The sequence below is a fragment of the Chenopodium quinoa genome, unplaced genomic scaffold (assembly GCF_001683475.1).
Source record: "Chenopodium quinoa cultivar QQ74 unplaced genomic scaffold, ASM168347v1, whole genome shotgun sequence".
Lineage (NCBI taxonomy): Eukaryota > Viridiplantae > Streptophyta > Magnoliopsida > Caryophyllales > Amaranthaceae > Chenopodium > Chenopodium quinoa.
In genome coordinates this window covers 1700898-1720524 of record NW_018743783.1, presented here as the reverse complement: position 1 = coordinate 1720524, position 19627 = coordinate 1700898, and the positions used below count along the sequence as shown (strand labels likewise).

At 33.8% G+C, this 19627-nt stretch overlaps 2 protein-coding genes across 2 annotated transcripts; both read left to right on the top strand.

The window, feature by feature from the left end:
- Positions 1 to 4113: 4113 nt before the first annotated feature.
- LOC110684775 (sigma non-opioid intracellular receptor 1-like) lies at positions 4114 to 6083 on the top strand. Its single transcript, XM_021861207.1, has 3 exons — positions 4114 to 4819; positions 5085 to 5234; positions 5591 to 6083. Exons 1-3 carry the CDS (start codon positions 4181 to 4183, stop codon positions 5879 to 5881), a joined length of 1080 nt encoding a protein of 359 aa, XP_021716899.1. The 5' UTR covers positions 4114 to 4180; the 3' UTR covers positions 5882 to 6083.
- A 7138-nt stretch (positions 6084 to 13221) lies between these two features.
- On the top strand, positions 13222 to 14244 carry LOC110684895 (protein FAR1-RELATED SEQUENCE 5-like). The gene is made up of 2 exons (XM_021861333.1): positions 13222 to 13377; positions 13528 to 14244. Exons 1-2 carry the CDS (start codon positions 13222 to 13224, stop codon positions 14242 to 14244), a joined length of 873 nt encoding a protein of 290 aa, XP_021717025.1.
- Positions 14245 to 19627: the final 5383 nt, after the last annotated feature.

Genomic DNA, 19627 nt, shown 5'->3' with positions numbered 1-19627 from the left:
TTTTAGCTAATATGATTAATAAAGGTCATTATATTATAATTAGGGTTATTCAATTATGTTCAACATTTCGTCGTACTTTAGATTCACAATAATATAAAGGTCATATAAACAAGTTTTAATAAAGTTTACTATGTTAAGATTAAGATTACTATATTAAGATTATGGGTCACTATGTTCAAGATACAGTCACTTACGCGTGTATGAATCTCGGGTCCAAAATAATATTATTGTGAACCAGGTCCACACAAGTTTTTCCGGTATTTTAAAGTAGCAACTTGGTGAATATGCAACACCCAAACCACACACTAAAGTAGCAACTTGGTGCATATATATGCAACACCCAAACCACACACTAATTTATATATCACTACTAAAAATAGGCAAATTCCGACGGAATTATTCCGTCGGAAACACCCTGTTTTTCGTTGGAAAACCGTTTTTCGACGGAATTTCCATCGGAACCGATTGTCTGAAAAGCATTTGTAGGAAACACTACCTTTTCCAACGGAATTCAGTCCGTCGGAAGAAGTTTTTCGACCTGGAAAAGTCCGTAGGAAATTTCCGACAGAATGTACTCCACCGAAAATTTCCGACGAAAATTCCGTCGAAAACTTTAACGAAGAAATTTAAAAAAAAAACTAACCGCAGCACCGCTTCCAGCCCCCACCGCCACTACGCGTAAGAAATCAACTCGCCTTAACCCACCAGTCGCACCACCTTAATGTAGGACTTTAAATATAAGCGGAATTACATGAATCATATTTATAAGCATCTAATAATCAAGATCTTTGCATACACATAAAGAACACATAATTATACCTTTGAAACGTGATTCCACGAGTGATCGAGCAAGAACAATAAGGAGAACTAAAACCCCAAACGTGATTCCTCTATTTGGTCCACGGGCAAGGATTGAACCTCCACTAATGCTAGTTAGTCGTGATTGAACCCTTCAATCAACCTTTTAGGGAGAGGAGAGGAATGAATGAACCACGAACCAACACCACCACCACCGTGAGCCACTAGGGGGCCGACGTCTGTACGGACAGGGAGAGAGGAGGAGAGAGGCGTGTGAGAGAGGGGGTTAGAGAGCTTTGGTTGCTTGCTTCACAATTCACTGTATGGGTTAATTGTGACTTGTATACATAACCTAGGCAAGGCCTCTATTTATATATCACATATATAATTAGAGTCCATGTGAAGCCTAAACTCCTAACCCAAACCAAATACTCTAGCCTAACTTATTATGTGGCTTGACATTACCTTATGAGGCCCATTAATGGGCTTCATACTTGTTCAATCCAAAACCCTTGTGTGATATGATCTATTCTATTGGGTTTTGGACTGTTTGACTAGCCCAATCATTTATCATATCTAGCAACAAACAATAACGACCCAAAAGAATGAACTAATTATCTCCATAAAAATGATCCTTGATATATCTAGTAATTGCACTTGATGAAGACATAAATCCTTCACTTAACCCACCAGATCCACCACCTTAATCCACCACCTTAACCCACCTAACCCGAACCCACCCACCAGACCCACAACCTTAACCAACTTAATCCTAACCCACCTAAAACCACCCAACTAACCCAGATCTATCACCTTACCTACCTAATCCGAACCCACCCACCCTAAACCACCCAACTAACCCATATCTATCACTCAAAACCACCCAAACAAAACCCAAAACTACCACCCTAACCCTACCTATTCCGAGTTTCCGACCAATCACCCACCAAAACAACAATCACAACTCAAAAATTAACAAAACAATTAAAAAAAAATTTAAAAATAAGAAAACATACCTTTAAAATCGAATTTGGCTTTGAATGTCACCTAGAATTTGGTTTAATATTGCCAAATTCGACCATGAAAACTCTAGATCCTAAAAAACCATTATTTTCTAGAGAACACCGCACCTCCATGTCGGCGAGAAAGAAAACCAAATCGACGTCATGAACCCCCCCCCCCCCAACCCCACACCGGCGAAAAAGAAAAGAGACGAGGAGAGAGAAGAGAGAAAGGGAAGGAGAAGAGGAAAGAGAAGAGAGAAAGAGAAGGAGAAGAGAAAAGAGAAGAGAGAAAGAAGAATGAGAAGAGTAGTAGAAAAGAAGGAGAAGAGGGGAGAGAAAGAGAAGGAGAAGAGCAGCAGATAACGAAGGAGAAGAGGAGAGAGAAAGAGGAGAGAAGAAAGAGAGGCAGAAATTTACGTTTTAGGGTTTGGTAAAAAGTTTTAATTTTTTTTCTTTATTATATTTCGACGGAGAATTCCGTTGGAAATTTCTGACGGATTATAAATCCGTCAGAATTGTTGAATTCGTCGGAACAATTCCATCGGAATTATTCAACGGAATTTCGTGTCCGTCAGAACCAGTCTGTCGAAATCTTCCTGTTTTCTAGTTGTGTATAAATTTTGACAATAATAATAATAATTATTATTATTACTACCTCCGTTAATTGTTATCTGCAACTTTAGGGTATTATTTATGAGAGATAAAATATTCCAAAGTTGCAGATAACAATTAACGGAGGTATTATTATTATTATTATTATTATTATTATTATTATTATTATTATTATTATTATTATTATTATTATTATTATTATTATTATTATTATGTAAATGTTTTTAAATGTCTATTAATTTAAGTTGTAGAGCATGATTATGAATTAGAAAGTGGTTATTCGAACAAAAGCAAATGATAGGCATAGATAGGGGTTAAATGGGATAGGATTTCATTCAAGTGCACAACACTAACCGAACATAATATTATTCCCTTAGAAAACCATGATAAATCATCATCCATAAATTGGCTATCCAATCATTATGTTAGGCTTATAATTGTCACTAACTAAGATTATTGATTTCTAATCATTTTTGTACCTAAAAAAGTAATTGGCCTCCCGTGGACTAGCTCCACAATAAGTTTTTTGTGTTGTTGTGCAATCATGTATAATTACCATTTAATGTTTTTAAGGGCGTGTTCAGCAAAATATAGCTGTGAAGGTGGTTGTTAGCTGTGAAGGTGGTTGTTAGCTGTGTAGGTAGACTGTTAGCTGTGAAGATAGATAATTTAGGTATAAGTGTTCGGTAAAGTAGCGGTTGACTAGCTGTTACATATAAAAATCAATATTTTATTTTTAAAGCTATAGATTAAATTTTCAACAGCTACCTCAAAAGCTACCTCTAACTTCAAAAACTAATATTTCTAACATTTCATAAAAACTACCTCCATCACTAAAAGCTACCTTAACCACTACTTTGCCAAACACTCACATTTTTTGTTAAGTAGTGGTTTGACTAAGTCAAAACACTGAAAGCTACCTAAAAGCTACTCAAAAGCTAGCGCCGAACACGCCTTAAATAATTTTCTTAATCAAGTTGCACTTATCATTTTATCAGAGACGTAAGTGACCTAATTATCTATGTACTCCCTCCGTATTTTATTACTTGCTCTAATTTCTTTTTGCGGCCGTATTTTATTACTTGCTCCATTTTCATTCTTGGAAACTTTTAACAATATTTAACTATTTTCCTCCCAACCCCTCACATCATATTTTAATATTTTTCATATTCTTTCTCCTCCCCACTTATACTCACTTTTATTTTTTATTTTTTTTTTAAATTTCTTTAGTCTTCAACTAACCCCACTTCCATCATATTTTATTATTTTCTACTATTTTTCCTAAAACTCCAAGCACGGAGAAATGAAGCAAGTAATAAAATATGGAGGGAATACCACTATATCTTATTGGTCTATCTTATTTTGTTGATTGAATTTCTTGTTTTAATTGCTTTCTTATTACATGAAAGGGAAAGCAGAGTGTACTAGCTTAGTAGCTTGTATGTGACTAACGATAATTAACAATAATAACACGGAAAACAAGTAACAAACAAGACAAATAGAATTACATAGGAAGTACTAATGGAAATGTAATCAAGACAAGGAGAATTACATAGGGAAGACTAATGGAAATGTTTATACACATATAGTGTCCTGAAAGATACGGCCCACAGACCCAGATTATATAGGCCCAACCCAAACAAATCCTAAAGCGCCAGACTCGACCGTTAAGATTTCAAATTCAAACAAATTAAAATTCATCATTTTTCATACAATCCCTAACTCTCAAAATCACATTCAAACTCCAAGAACCCAAAAAATCCACCATGAAAACTGTGCTTCTCTCTCCAAAATCTCTCCAACCCATAACCATGGAAGACAACAGATCGGATTTCCAAGATGAAAGAGAAACCAATTACTTCCCAGATTGCCGCAAAGACGCCAATTGTACCTGCAAAATGTGTTTAGATAGTATCACTGCTACCTTAGATCTTATGTCAATGAGTGTTCAAAAAAGCTCTCTTACTAAGCTTTCGGCCTCGAAACCGGAAGTCGATATAACCCCGGTTTCGATTGATCCTACTCTTCTTTCTACTCCAATTTCCAAAACTCCACCAATTGCTGAGGTTGCATCGTCGAAGACAGTTGTTCGATCAACAGCAAAAACGGTTGGATCGAAGATTGTTGAGCCGAAGAAGAAGAAATTGGGGTTGGGATGGAAGTTTTTGAGGTGGGTTTTGTTGATTGGGTTGATTCTTGGGTTGGAATTTGGGTTTTCTTGGGGGATTATTCGGGTTTTACGGCCCAAATTATCAGGGGAGATTTTGAGAGAGATTGTTGAAGAATCTTCTGGGGTTGAGAATTTGAGTGAAAGATTGATTTTGATTCAGAAAAAATTGAATGATTCTGTTGGTGTTACAGTATCAAGCTGCATTCTTGGTGATTCTTCCTGGGATATTAATCAGGTAAACAATGATTTCATATCTTAAATGTTACAAATTTAGGGATATATAGAGTGATTTTTATAGATTGACCCGTTGTTAATACTGACATCTTCCGGACATTCAAATAATAGTATAGGTGACTGTTAATTGTCGAACAACAATAGTGTATACATGTCAATTATGTTATAGACTTGAGAATTTTTCTGCAATTGGTATGGGTCATAAGGCAGAAGCAAATGACCAATTTTATGATATTGATTTAACAAAATATGCTGTATATTTTCAGGATGGCTTGATCTCAATGTCATATTGCACATTGTACAAATCGGCAGCAGAAGAAGTGTTGATATGGGGGTGGCCTCTGCAGACTGCTGGTCTTTTAACAGCCGAGTTTTCGTCGCGATCATTCAAGGTGTTGTCTGGCAGAATTACTGAGGTGAGCGAGCCAGGTTAAGACTAATGTATAGATACATATATACCCAAATTACCTGCTTATATGAACAATTAATTGAGCTAAGATTATATGTTAGAATAATATCTGGTCATTTTACAATGTAGATATCATGTTAATCCTGTAAACTTGTAAAGAGTTGATTTCAATCAGACAATTGTACCTTGAGGGTTGAGGCTTTGAGTAAGAGTATTCAACTTTTTGATGAGGAATTAAAGATATTAAAGCTTAAAATCAAATCCAAAAATATAGTATATACTATGTAGTATTGTAGTACATTTTTACTTATGGGCTTCTAAGATTGCTGCTGTTTTCTGAATTACGTTCTGTTCATTTAACAGTGGCCTGAAGGCAAGATCATTTATACTGTTCGAGAGGTGAACATGACATGGATTTTAAGAAAATGGAGTGCTTCTGTTGTGCAATTTGAACCAAATACTTGGATAATTGAGTACAGTAGAAACTCTCTTTTAGAAAATCCAAGTATTTTGATGGGTGCTGTTGAATTCACCAAGTTCAGGGTAATGAAACTGCTGCTAAGAATAAAACAGAAGGTTTGGCTATTGCTGTCTGACTTCAGATTCTACACTACTTCAACGGTAGAAGCTTCTGGTCTTAGCATCCCAACATGAATGAATAAGTTCACCCTTGCGGCTTTCGAAGCTTATTGCATTACATTGTACATCTCTCATTTTTTTATAGGAAGATTATGGAGCTAGAAATTGTTGAATGTTGATAACTCTTCAACTGTATATACTGGATTTTGTCATGACTAGTAGCTTAAGTAATGGTTTTAGTTAAAACAATTGCAAATTTAAGTACGAGTACTTTTTTATCTTGACACATTAAACGAACGGTCATTGATCTACAGTCTAAACGATAGAATCCACTATTGCAAGTTTGAGAACAAGCCTATGCAAAAAATGCCTCCATAACTCGGTCAATCAAACATACTAACCAACTGCCCCAAGTTTAATTTTCTAATTCCTTTGTTTAACAAGATCTCATATGAATATATTTTATCGTATCTATAAATCACCAAACTAGTCAAAGTAAAAAATACGGAGTAAGTATTTCTTACGGTGTAAGAAAAATTTTTGTACTTATTTTTTTAAAAAAAAAAACAGATTTTGGACCCTACGAATTATGAGGCCTTGTGTTATTGGGTTGTCTGCATAACGAAAAATAATGAAAATTTCATATTTGGAAGTTACATATTAAGATGAACTTAATTACTCCCTCCATTCTTAAATACTTGCTCCATTTCTCCATGCGCGGAGTTTTAGGAGAAATTGAAGAAAGTAAATAAAATACTCCGTATGAAGGTAGTGGGTTTGGTGAAAGAATAAAATATTGTAAAAAACAAAACTAGTGGAGAATTGGAGGAGAGAGAATATGAAATTAATAAAATATGATTTATGTTGGGTCCACTAATTGAGATAAAATGAATTAATTATTGTAAAAGTTTTCCAAATAAGGAAATGGAGCAAGTATTTAAAAACGGCCGCAAAAGGAAAGTGGATCAAGTATTTAAAAATGGAGGGTGTACATCTCATTTGATAAACCAAGCCTCGTTTGGTTGCATATGAGAATTAAATATCCATAGGAAGTTAAAATGTTTGGGAAGTTATAATTCTTAGGAATTACTAAAATCATACTTGGTTGACATAAAGGAAATTGTATTTGCCATGAATTAACTTCCTATGTTTTGTTTGGTTAACTTTATGCAGTTCACAAGTATTTCTACAAAAGAAATTTGAGATCTGTGAATGGGGGAGCCCACTCATCTGGTCAAACTAAGTCCTACAAACTGAGAAAGTTAGTTAACTACCTCAGGAAGTGTTCTTGAGAAAGCCCCTCCGATTGTCAAGTTAGTCAATCGTTTAGAGAGGTAAAGTTTGTAAAGAGAGAGAATAAGGAGAAAATTAATTACCCGTTTAATATGTGCTGACTATTATTTATAGGAGAGAATTAACTGATTGATTAGGGTTTCTGGCCGTTCTAGGCCATATTAGGCATTGTTAGGCGGTATTAGGTAGGCCTGTTCACAGATCGAACATCCGACCCATTTTGGTTACTCGGATATAAGAAACTGATATCAAAATCCGATCCGAAAATTTCGGATATCCAATAGTATTCAGATATCCAAAATATACGGAACGGATGGTTCAGATATTCGTTATCCAATATTAATTAAAATTGATCATGGTTATTTTCTAAATTTCACCAATTTTATAGCTTCTTTATCCTTAAACTCTACAACATATTTTAACAAAATAGTAGTCTTTTGCAATAAAAATTATCATAAAAATATATTAAGAATATTATAATAAATTAATAATACATGGACAGTTTTATATGAACAATTTAAAAAATTTATACTACCTCTGGTCCGTATTTTATGCAACTTTGGTGTATTATTTGTGAGATAAAAAATTCCAAAGTTGCAAATACGAAACAGAGGTAGTATATATTTCACTATTTCAGCCTCTGTATTTCGGATTTCGAATATCCAAAAATTAGAAAATCAATATCAAATACGCATCCAATATTCGCTTTTCGGATCGGATATCCGAATCGAAATGAAAACTCGTATCAAATACCTAAAAATTCTGATTGGTTGCAGATCAGATTTTTGGATTCTCAGATAGTTTTGTACAGGCTTAATATTAGGGTGTCTTGATATATGTGTCATGGTTGTTTTTGATATATTCTTGGTCTAGGGTGTATCAAAGGAACATTATGGTTATTTCAATATTTTTATAGATTTGGGCCCTTCCCCGAACATGTATTATTACAACTTCAATGTTTTTTACAAATTTTTTAGGGCAATAAAGTAACTTCATCAAAAAAATATATGTAGGAAGCTAATTTCCATGTTATTTAGGAATTCTAATTTACTAAGGTAAGGTGGGGTAAAATAATTCCCATGTTTTGTAGGAATTCTAATTATCAAGGAATTTCCAATTCCTACATTTTTACTTTTAAGGCCTTATCTGGATTTTTCTTGAAGTACTCCCTCTATTTTTAAATACTTGCTCCACATTCCATTTTCGGCCGTTTTTTAAATCTTGCTCCATTTCCTTATTTGGAAAGTTTTTACAATATTTAATTAATTTCTCTCAACTAGTAGACCTAACATTAATCATTCTCTTATTAATTTCATATTCTCTCTCCTCCAATTCTCTAAACTACTTTTGTATATTTACAATTTTTTACTCTTCCACCTACCCCACTACCTCCATATTTTATTACTTTCTCCAATTTCTCCTAAAAATCTGCACATGGAAAAATGGAGCAAGTATATAAAAACGGAGGGAGTAATTAAGGGAGTACTAATCAATGGGGCAAAAATTACAGAAGGATTTGTTATAAGGTGATATTTTCTTTTTCAAATTAAAACTTTGGCATCTTTACTGGGTAAAAGCCATAAAACTTTCGTTCACTGTTATCCTCTATAGCAAGCCAAGCTTGAAATAGAGTTACACCATTGCTAGCACTACCTTGAATGAACCACCACATCAACCAACTAATTAACCCAATCCCACCTTGCAAACCACCATTAATGCCCTTCGCATCAATATAAAATAGCAGATCTAAAAGAGAGGAGAGGTGAGAGAAAGAAATACTCCATTGATTTCGTAATAATCACAGCACTTCTAGGTGCTGCAAAAATTTTTAGGAAAATTATAGGGTGGGGATTTTGTGGCACATTTTTTTTTAAAAAAATCCCTTCCCCACCAACTCAGCCATTTATGGTTAAATTAGTCATTAACCCTATAGTTAATTAGGGTTAGACTTATAATTGTATTTTAACGTCATTAATGTCCCCATTGGATTATTATAGTGTTATCAAAGAGAATTTCCCTTAAATTTTCTTATATCTAACACATTTGAATTCACAAACAATAACCAAAGTAGACCTAAGCTATTTCACCATCAATTGGTTTTTTTTTTTATTTTTTTATTTTTTTCAACTTTGGAGAAACCATCAATTGTTTAGTACAACTCGAATTTTCTAGAGATCAAACATTATGATAAAACACCATTTCTCTCCACATCAACTCTCTTAGACATGACTCTCCTACATTCGCCTCAATATCAATGTCGAGTGGCCTTTGAGCAGGAGGATATTCAGTTGGAATATGCATGCTGTCAGCCATGTAAGGGTGTCGAATCACTTCTGTGACTATAATCCTCTTTGTTAGATTCAAAACAAGCATTTTTCGCAACAAGTCTAAGGTCAAAGGATTAGCCCAAGGATATTCATCCTCCAATCAAACCCCATTTGAATAAGGCAATCCATTGTTGTACTTAACAACATTTTGATTTTTTATGAAGGCGAGATCAGATTCACTCTGACTTCCAAGAAAGTTATGATAAGTTTAATTTGCTCGAGGGGATTTCCACCGGGAAGAGAGGTTTGCGCCCTAATATCTCCGCAAAGATGCATCATATAGATCGACCAAACGTCGATTGCTGCATCATAGTTGTCGTGGCAGACAAGTAACTCGGATGCTCTATACCAGCGCGTTACTACATAATCACTCAAGAATGATTCACCTGTTAAAAAATAATAATCTAGAAAAATCTAGAATTATGTTGTATAAAAATATAACATGAGATATTGGAAAAATCTAGAACAATACTGTAAAAACTTGTAGAAATATCTTGTAAATATATTTAGCATGTGATGTAACATGTGGTATGTAGAAAATTAGAGAATTAGGTAGAATAATCTAGAATTAGAAATACAACTAGCTAAATCTAGAGAGTTCTAAGCTAGGCCTATAAATAGATGGCCATGTATGATGATGGAGATGTAAAAAGAAGAAACATAACCAAATTAATAAAAGTCAACCTTTTTTTTTTTATACTTTTCACTCATTCTCTTTCCAAACTACTACTCCGAAAACACCAAAGCCTATCAACACTTCCATAAATTCTAACATTACATTCACCTTTGTGACATATTTTCAGGTCGAAATTTGCATTTATTAAAATATTTGCCGATTTTAAATCACGATAAACTATGTTTGCATAATGGAGATTCTTCATGCCTTCCAGTAACTACATACAGAAAAACACAAACTAAGAATGAGTATAAACGTAAATACATTATTTTTATGAATAATTTTATACGTTAAAATTAATTAAGTCTTGAAACATAAAACATAAATTTAGTATGTATTACTAGTAAATAACATTATTATTGTTATGCATTTTATACATTAAAATTAATTAAATCTTGAAACATAAAACAGGAAATTAAATCTATATTTAGTTACTCGTTAAAAATAGACAAACCTGAAACATAAAAAACTTGACGTAATCATGAGAAAGTGGTTGAGGAGACTTGATTATGTGATCCAGATCAGTATCCATGATTTCGTAAACTAAATAAATATCTTTAAAACTGTTTTTAGGGGAAGTGATCATAACATCCCGTAATCCAATCACGTAGTCATGACGAAACATTGCGGATTATCATTACCTTTAAGGTCCTAAGAGCCACAATGTGATCGAAGAATACATCACTTATTTTCTTAAGTGCGACTTTTTCAATTGTATCCGTGTTGATCGCTGAACAAATCAAACTGTAACTCCCCTTTCCAAGAGTTTGTATTGGTACATAATTTGCATCGATTTCATTAATAACTTGTCCTACCCTAAAACGGTGTTTCTTATTATTTAACCACCTCATTCTCTCGCCTTCACAAATCATTATGAATTTGACAATGAAAATTATGCTTGGAAAAAAGAAGAAAAATGTCAATACTTTATAGAGAGAAAAAGAGAGCTTGGAGCTAATGAAGAATATGAGGAAATAAGAATTACATTTGATTTTATAAAGTTAATAAATAAGTACGATAACTCCTAGCTACTTCAATTCAATATGAAGTAGAATTAGTAATCCAACTTTCCATAATTAAAAGAACTCCTACATTATGATTTTATTTATTTTTTATTATTATTAAATAGAATAGGAGCAACTAAGATAAGGAACAATAAAAAAGACACTTTTATTATCTTTTCATTTGGTTTCCCTTAATAAAAACCGTAGTTCAATTTCAATACAACTAATCATATGATACTATTCAATATTCATACACTTCTCTTTAATTACATTAGTTAAAATTGTGAAATATTATTATATTTATTTTAATATACTACCTCCATTTTATATTATAGGTAACAATTAAATATTTTATTTCTTACAAAAAAAAAAAATACCCAATTGTTGTATATCATGTAAAATGGAGGTAGTATATACTTTCACAATATCAAGTTTTTATAATATTAATTGTTATATAATAAATAAAATATTTAAAGATTAAAATTGTAATTTGGAGAGCATAATTTCGGAATTTTCTACATGTTACAGTATTGAAGAAATAAAAGAAGTACAAGCTAAATTTATAAATGGGTCTCACAACTTTTATTTGGTTAAACCCCCTCAAACAAAAATTTTAAGGGGAATTCTTTTTGGTAACACTATTTTTTTTTTTAATATTCTCAGTGGTAAATTGTAAAAGTTTTTATTATCCCTGCTGAACTTTAATTAATATAATAATCCAATGGTGACATTAATGACGTTAAAATACAATCATAAGTCGAACCCTAGTTAACTAAAGACTTAATGACTAATTTAACCTTAATATATGTTATTTTAATAATAATTAAATTTTTTTTTTTAAAAAAAAAACACCCCTCCTCCCACCAATATATGTAATTAATAGGTTGGTGGTCAAAAATAAATTGCGACATTTTTTAAAAGCGTCATAGCAAATGCGTCACAATTTACTTCATTTTCTTGTAACCAAAAGGGGAATTCTATATTATAAAATATAGTTAGTGAGGATGTATTTAATTGTTAGTAGAAGAGAAAATTAATAAAAAAAAAATAAGAAAAATAATGTAAGTGGGGTTGGTAGGAAAGAGAAATAATAAATTAGTAGTGGTTTCTTACCAAATAAAGAAGTATTGTAATTATTATTAAATGGATGTAAAAGGAAAGTGTTGCAATTATTATAAAACAAAGGGAGTAATTCATTAAAAAATCTCAACGTAGGCATAATTCAATTCCTTTGTTGTCAAATTTGAGTGTGAAGGTTGTCGATCATAAATCATTGGTCAATTCGACCACTAATGAATTGAATTTAGCACCTCTTGTTAATAAGAAAAATGGAGTAAAGATGATGATGGAAGGAAGTGACGACGGTAGAAGGGAGATGATGGCGATAGTCGGTAAGAAACCTTGGCAGTGGTGGCGGACTGGCGGGGAAAACGCTTAGAGGAGACAGAAATTAAAGTAGAGGAGAGAAAGATGGAAAAGAGAGAGTAATGCGTTCGGATCCTCTAGAGTTGGAGGAAAATTCTACCATGTAGAGTTGGGCTTATCACAGCTCTCCATGTATATCAACGGTTGATGTTGCTCCCTTAATTCATTAAAAAAAAAGAAAAAAAAAAGAAAAAAAAGGCAATTAGCAATTACCGAAGTAACGTAGGTGCCTAAACTGCTTAAGTGCTTTTTCCACCAAATATTCACCACTAGGAGTAATTATTTTCCCACCAAAATCTTGACTACTATGATCCGTAATCTTCACTACTATGAGCCTATATCTCCACCATTGTTAAGCGAATTAATTTTTTCTTTATTTGCTTCCCCAAATTTAAACCTATAAATATACCCATTAAAAAAAATTAAAGCAACAATCATCTGTCATTGACAATAATTCAAGGCGCAACATTTGATCAAGAAGTCTACAATTTGTGATTTTGTATTTTCATTCAACCATTCCAAGTAAGATGAAATTGCTCCAATATATGCCCTATTTTAGTTTATATTTCAATTGAAAAACTTCAGTTTTTTTATATCTTTTTTATTTTTACACTTTAAATTAATTATAATTTGAATGATGATCTCTAATGATTCATACTAATAGCAATAATAAAATTTATTAGTCTTAGAATGACATATAGTAACGACGAAGTAGGAAATTGGGTTCCTTGGGTAGGCATGGAATTTGATTCGGTGGAGGATGCTTGGAATTTTTTGTTACAATATGAAGGGAAAATGGGATTTAACGTTCGTAAGAATTATGAGAACAGGGGCAAGGATGGACAGGTAACTTCTAGGAGATTTGTTTATTCAAAAGAGGGTTTTCGTCAACCTGACAAGCGAGACCACTTGACAACCAATTCTCAAGCTTAAAGAAGAACCAAATGCAAGGTCCGCATTGGTATTATATTAACTATATCTACAGGAAATTACCAGGTTCATGATTTTGTATCTGAACACAATCATGTACTTCATCCACCGAAAACTAGCCACTTGTTGTCGTCGCAGAGAAAAATTTCTGAAATACAAGCCATTGATATTGAACTTGTGGATGATTCAAAAATTCGTCCTAGAGCAGCTCATGAGTTCATTGGTGCTCATGTGGGTGGATCTTCCAATCTTGGCTACACTCATCAAGACCATAAAAATTATCTACGAAGTAAGCGCCATAGAGATATGATGTACGGGGAAGCAGGAAGTTTATTAAAATACTTTCACTTACAAACAGTGGAGAACCCTTCATTGCAACACTCAATTCAGTTGGACTGTGAAGAGAAAATAACAAACATATTTTGGGCTGATGCAAAATTGCTTATTGATTATGCTGTATTTGGAGATGTAGTTTCCTTTGATACTACCTTTTGTACAAATAAAGAGCATAGACCACTTGGTGTATTTGTTGGTTTTAAGCATTTCAGGGAGACAACAGTTTTTGGTGCAGCTCTTTTATATGTAGAAACAGCTGAATCTTTTAAATGGTTATTCGAAACATTTATAGCAACACATGGCAACAAGAAGCCGAAGACTATTTTCACTGACCAAGATATTGCTATGGGAAAGGCCATTTCAGGGGTGATGCCTGTGTGTGGCATGGATTATGTACTTGGCATATTACAGAAAATGCAATCAAGCACATATTACATGACGGATTAGATGTTCTTCGTGCATTCAAAGCTTATATGTATTATTTCAAAGAAGAAGCGGAGTTTGAAAAGGCATTCGAAGCATTGCGTGGCATAGTCACCAAAGGTACTTGGTTAGATAGTATATATGCTTTGAAAAGAAAATGGGCAGAATGTTACATGACAAATGTGCTTTCTTTAGGGATGCAAAGTACTCAGTTAAGTGAAAGCTTTAATAAAGACTTAAAAGACTATCTAAAATGCAACATGGATATAATGCGGTTTTTTAAACAATTTGAGAGAGTTCTTGGATTAAAGCGTCAAAATGAGTTGCACAATGAGTTTGCTTCAAGAGAAAACTACCAAGAATTAAGATGAAGAGAACACCTTTACTTAGGCAAAATTAGCCAAATATATACTCCTAATATTTTTGAAGCATTTCAAGATGAATATGAGTGGTCGGCAGCAGCTTATATTAAGCCACGTGTTGAAGGTCAACTTACCAATGAATATAGAGTTGTAATTTCCGACCTTGAGAATGACAACTATATTGGAAAAGAATATCAAGTATTAGGTGATCCTTCGACGAAACTGTTTCATGTAGTTGCAAAATGTTTGAAAGACTGGGGTTATTATGTTCTCATGCATTAAAGGTCCTTGATACTATGAACAATAAATTAGTCCCTAAGAAATATGTTTTGAAACGTTGGACTAAAGAAGCTAGGAGTGAAGTTGTGGAAGATGTTTCTAGAAGAACTATTCTTGAGGACCCTCGGTTGGATGCTACTCGTAGATATAAATTAAATCATTGTGTCAAAAATTTGTGAAAGTTTCTTCGAGAGCATCTAATTTTGAAGAATCATCATCACTTTTAGAGAATGGGTTAAATAATTTGATTTCTCAAGTTGATAAGTTATTTATGAGCCTTGCTATCGAAAAGGGTAGAGTTTCTTCTGAGGTGAATTCAAGTGAACAGCTACAAGCATGTGTTCCTAACAATATTACTTTGAAACCAAAATAGGGGAAAAAAAGAGGTAAGCGAAGAAAAAGTTGGACTGAAAAATTTCATGATGTAAGTGCCAAAGCCTCTCGGTCAAAGCAGACAAAACATAACAAGAAAAAAGTGTCAAATCATTCAAATACAGAAAATATACCACCACAAGTAAGCCATAATCATAACTTCATAAAATAGTTAACGTTAAATTGAATTTTTTTTTTTTCTAATTTTCTTTTGTTTGTTTGTGTAGACACTTGATTGTGTCTCCCCAAAAACCAAACCCAGTGATGAGTTCCTTTCACGTCTTTGATTATCGAGTTAGGTGAAGAGTTGAAGAGTCTCGTGAGTTTCCCTTTATCCTTAACCGTTTCTAATCTTTCCTAAAAATTTTCTATCCCAAATCATTTATTTCGTGTCTTTAAACCCAAAATAGTTCATTTCGTGTCCTAAAAATCATTCATTTCGTGTCCAATTTATAAAAACGTCCAAAACTGACTATTTTGGTCCATAATCTGGGTCCAGTGATTGAATAGTTGGATGGGGTTTGAAAAGAGCTTCCAACGATATATTATAAACCTAAATCTGAGTTATAACGAGGAAGTTATGACCAAAATACTATACTAAGCCCAAACTGAGCCTTACCTACGACCCAATGACCATGTGGAGGGTCCATTAACCTTAACACCATTTCTAAATCCCTTAGGATTTAATATTAGTTTCTAGAATCCTCTAGAAGGTTCTAATTTATCCTGTATTTGAAAAGATAAAAATTTAAGAATTTTACTTCAGATAAAACACTTGATTTTCAATAGATTTAATTTTGACAAAACTAGTATACGTATAGAAATACGATTAACCCAATTTGATTGGAAGTCGGATTTTATACGGTATCTATCTTCTCAAAAGTATTGCTGAACGATGATAAGATCGTGCTGCGATACTAATCTCGCGCAACGATATAAGTATAGCGCCGCGATATAGCTGTCGTTTCGTGATACGATCAGTTTTCCTCCAAGTCGAATTCTGACTCTTTTTCTGATCTTTTACCTCGTTTTTCTCAATAAATAAAGGTCGTTTTCCTTCGTTTTGATTCACCAACAACCGTCATCTTAATCTCTCTCTCTAAGCTATAAGCTTTTTTCTCTCTCTTTTTTTTAGCCTTAGCCTAAACACATCCCAGCACCATACGTCCATTGCGAGACTTGAATACTCCAAGCCCTTCTCGTAGTTGCGTTCGACCTCGACAAGAAAGGTTGATAGTTCTGAGGGTTTGGTCCCATATCTATATTTCAATTCTTATTTGTTTATTTGTTTGATTTATTCTTTTCTTGAAGTTACTAACTCGTGTATTGTTTTGATAAAAAGAGATATAAGGCATCAAAGTGAGTAGATCTACTATTCTTATTACTTTGATATAGAACTCGTGCTTTGAATATTATTTTAATTTCTAGTATCATGTTAGGATGTCTTTATGATTTCTAGTATCATGTTATGATGCTTTTATGATTTCTAGTATCATGTTAGGGTGTTAATTAATTTTTCTAATATCATGTTGGTTGCTAGTATCATGTTTAGGATAAAGCTTTAATCTTGATTATTATTTAGTGACATGCTAGGGTTTATTATTAATCCGTTTAGTATCATGCCTAGGATCTTACTATTAATCATGTTTTGATGAGATTATGATGATGATTTTTGTGTCAATAATTATTATGCGTTGCTTGATTGTTCATGATTTATTGTTATTGCTTGATCAAGCACCTTCTTACAGGTTTAAAAGGAATTTTTATTTGAAATCATGCCTAATGAGATAATTAATAATTTGATTGTAGGTTAATATGATTTAAATTCAAGTGATCACCAATAATAGATTTATTTGTGCATTAATAATCAAGCAATGTAGATTAAACAGGTTTAGGATTAATTTGTTGTATGTATGTTAATCGGAAAGCGCACATGAATATCATAAGAATTAAGTAGAGGCCAATTTAGGGCGGGTTCAATCTCTTTTAGGTTGGATTCATACCATCATCCTCGAATATCCAGTCGTGGTTCTGGACCATTATGGAGTTAGCGATCTCTGTGGTCGTGTATGGGGTGTAACCTTTACACTCGTGAATGGTTTAAAAGTTCTTAAAACTTGTTGGCGACCCTTTTATCTCTAGCTTCTTTCCCTTTGGACGCCATCATGCTTAAATGCATGACCACAATGGGGCTCAAAGTTGATGTTTGAAATATTCCCTGCACATTTTTGGTGACTCCACTGGGAAGGATTTCTAATTTTAATTCCTAAAATTTATTTTGGCAATTCAATTTAGAGTGAGTGGATGAGACTTGAAACGTTCTAAATATTCATGTGCGTAATTTTTATTAACATTGTGGCATAATCATAAAAAGGTCCACATTGGAAAGACCATCCAAAATGCGTCAAAAACATAGGATTTTTACACGTAGGAAAAGTCGGAAATATCTTTCACAACTAGAATCGAAAAAATACTACGAAAATCGAAATTCCGAAGAACACATAAAATTGCCTCAAAGCGTAGGAACTGTCGCGAGGTGACAGGATCCATCGCCCTGCGACAGTTATATCGCGAAGCTATATTGCTGTCGCTGTGCGATGGCTCCTGTTTTCTCTCGTCAAGTTCTTCCGACATCGCTCCAGGAATCTGCCTTCTTGTTTTGACCGATTCTAGTATTGTTTCGCCGATTCTACTTCCTGATTGAGTTTTTCCTTCTTTTCTGAACCCATATGTGTTCTACATATGGTTTTAGCCCTTGAGAATTCACGCTCTATCTAGCTAATCGAACGCTCCGTGCAACGACATGTACATCCAAGTTTGTGAATTTACCAAACCATGGAAGCAAGTATAACTTGCGGGGTCCCATCCATATGCGCCAACCCTTCCAAAGGTAAGGCTTCCGCGCGGTGCATCCGGATTCATAACTATGGACGCTCTTTGACTGCCATAACTCTTGAACTTTAGAGAACTAGAGAACTTTAGTTTAATCACAAAGGTTATTGCAAACTCATTGCATCATATTGTGACTATTTGACTAGTTGTGCATTCCTTACTTGTGCATATCTTGCCTGTGATTAAACTAGCCTTTGTGTTGACTTGTGTTTATAAAGTCTTAATAAACTAATTAATGACTAAAAAGGAGTTTGCTTAATTAATTAATTAATGAAATCGGATTAATAAAGTCTAAACATACTTGACCTACTAAGAGTATAGGCTTCCCTTTTGAAAGACTTACCGAAAACAAGTTAAACTAACGTTCCAGTTTTGGCGCGAAAGTTTGTCTTGTAGCGCAGAAGTTAGGTCTATCGCGACGATATTTATATCGCGCTGCGATAGAACCAACGCGATGTGATAGTTCCATCATTTCGCGATGATTCGGTTTTCCTTTCTGAGTCTTCGCGTTGAGTCTAAACTTTTTGATTAATTAATTTAATAACCAAGGTCTTAATTTGGTTCTTGATTGAGTCTAAGCACATAGTCCCATGGTCGTTACACGAGTCTTGGGCATGTCACTTTCACTCACTAGTCAATGCACACACTTTGTATATGTCTTTTCACCATGACCATGCCTAGTCTTGTGTGCGCTTTTCCGTCATTTTTTTAGGAGGGTAAGTCGGATATTATCCTCCCAACATAAACCATGATAAAATCCCCATACTTGATTCCAAAAATATGCACCAATTTTTTGCTTTTTCAACCCAATAAAAAATAAAAGTCAATTCGAGTCAAGTCATTAAACGAGTCAATGGTTTAATTTTATAGCACTTGGTCAAGAAGAGAAGGGCGTTTAATCAAAGACAACACCTTCGTTTAAGTACTACTCTTCGATAAACCGATTCGACGCAAGAAAAAGTTCTTAATAATGGCCAGTCAAGAAGAAGTCGACCAACTTAAACAAACCGTCAGTGGACTTGCCGAGATGCTTAAAGGGCTTACCACTCAAGTCAATGACCCTAATAAGCAAGTGCCAGTAGAAACCGTCAAGCGTATGGAGGACATCTTGAGTCAAATCTCTAATGACTATAAGTACCTTGGAATTAGTTCCAAAAGGGGTCTCCGTAGACAAAGATCTTCTTCCGCAAAAGTTCTCTGCCAATGACATCCCTAAGTTCAAACCCATTGACAATCCTTACTTTCATTTGAGGGCTTTCAAAAGAGTCATGGAGATCAAGGGGATCGACTAGAAGGTGTTCCCTTCACTACTCTCACTTTCTCTTAAACCCGTGTGCCAACGTTCATTGATAGATATAAATGTAATATTCAAGTAGAAACTGATCATAGGGAACTTGAAATGCTAAAATAGAAAGAGAATGAAGGTTTTACAGCTTTCTATAATAAGTGGAAGGAAACTTCTGCTAGAATGATTGAAGCTCCTAATGAGAAAGAATTTGTAA

Coding starts and splice junctions, on each gene's coding strand:
- LOC110684895 (XM_021861333.1), top strand. CDS start 13,222: ATGACATATAGTAACGACGAAGTAGGAAATTGGGTTCCTTGGGTAGGC. Junction 13,378..13,527: donor ACAGGGGCAAGGATGGACAG/GTAACTTCTAGG, acceptor GGAAATTACCAG/GTTCATGATTTTGTATCTGA.
- LOC110684775 (XM_021861207.1), top strand. CDS start 4,181: ATGAAAACTGTGCTTCTCTCTCCAAAATCTCTCCAACCCATAACCATG. Junction 4,820..5,084: donor CTTCCTGGGATATTAATCAG/GTAAACAATGAT, acceptor GTATATTTTCAG/GATGGCTTGATCTCAATGTC. Junction 5,235..5,590: donor TGTCTGGCAGAATTACTGAG/GTGAGCGAGCCA, acceptor TTCATTTAACAG/TGGCCTGAAGGCAAGATCAT.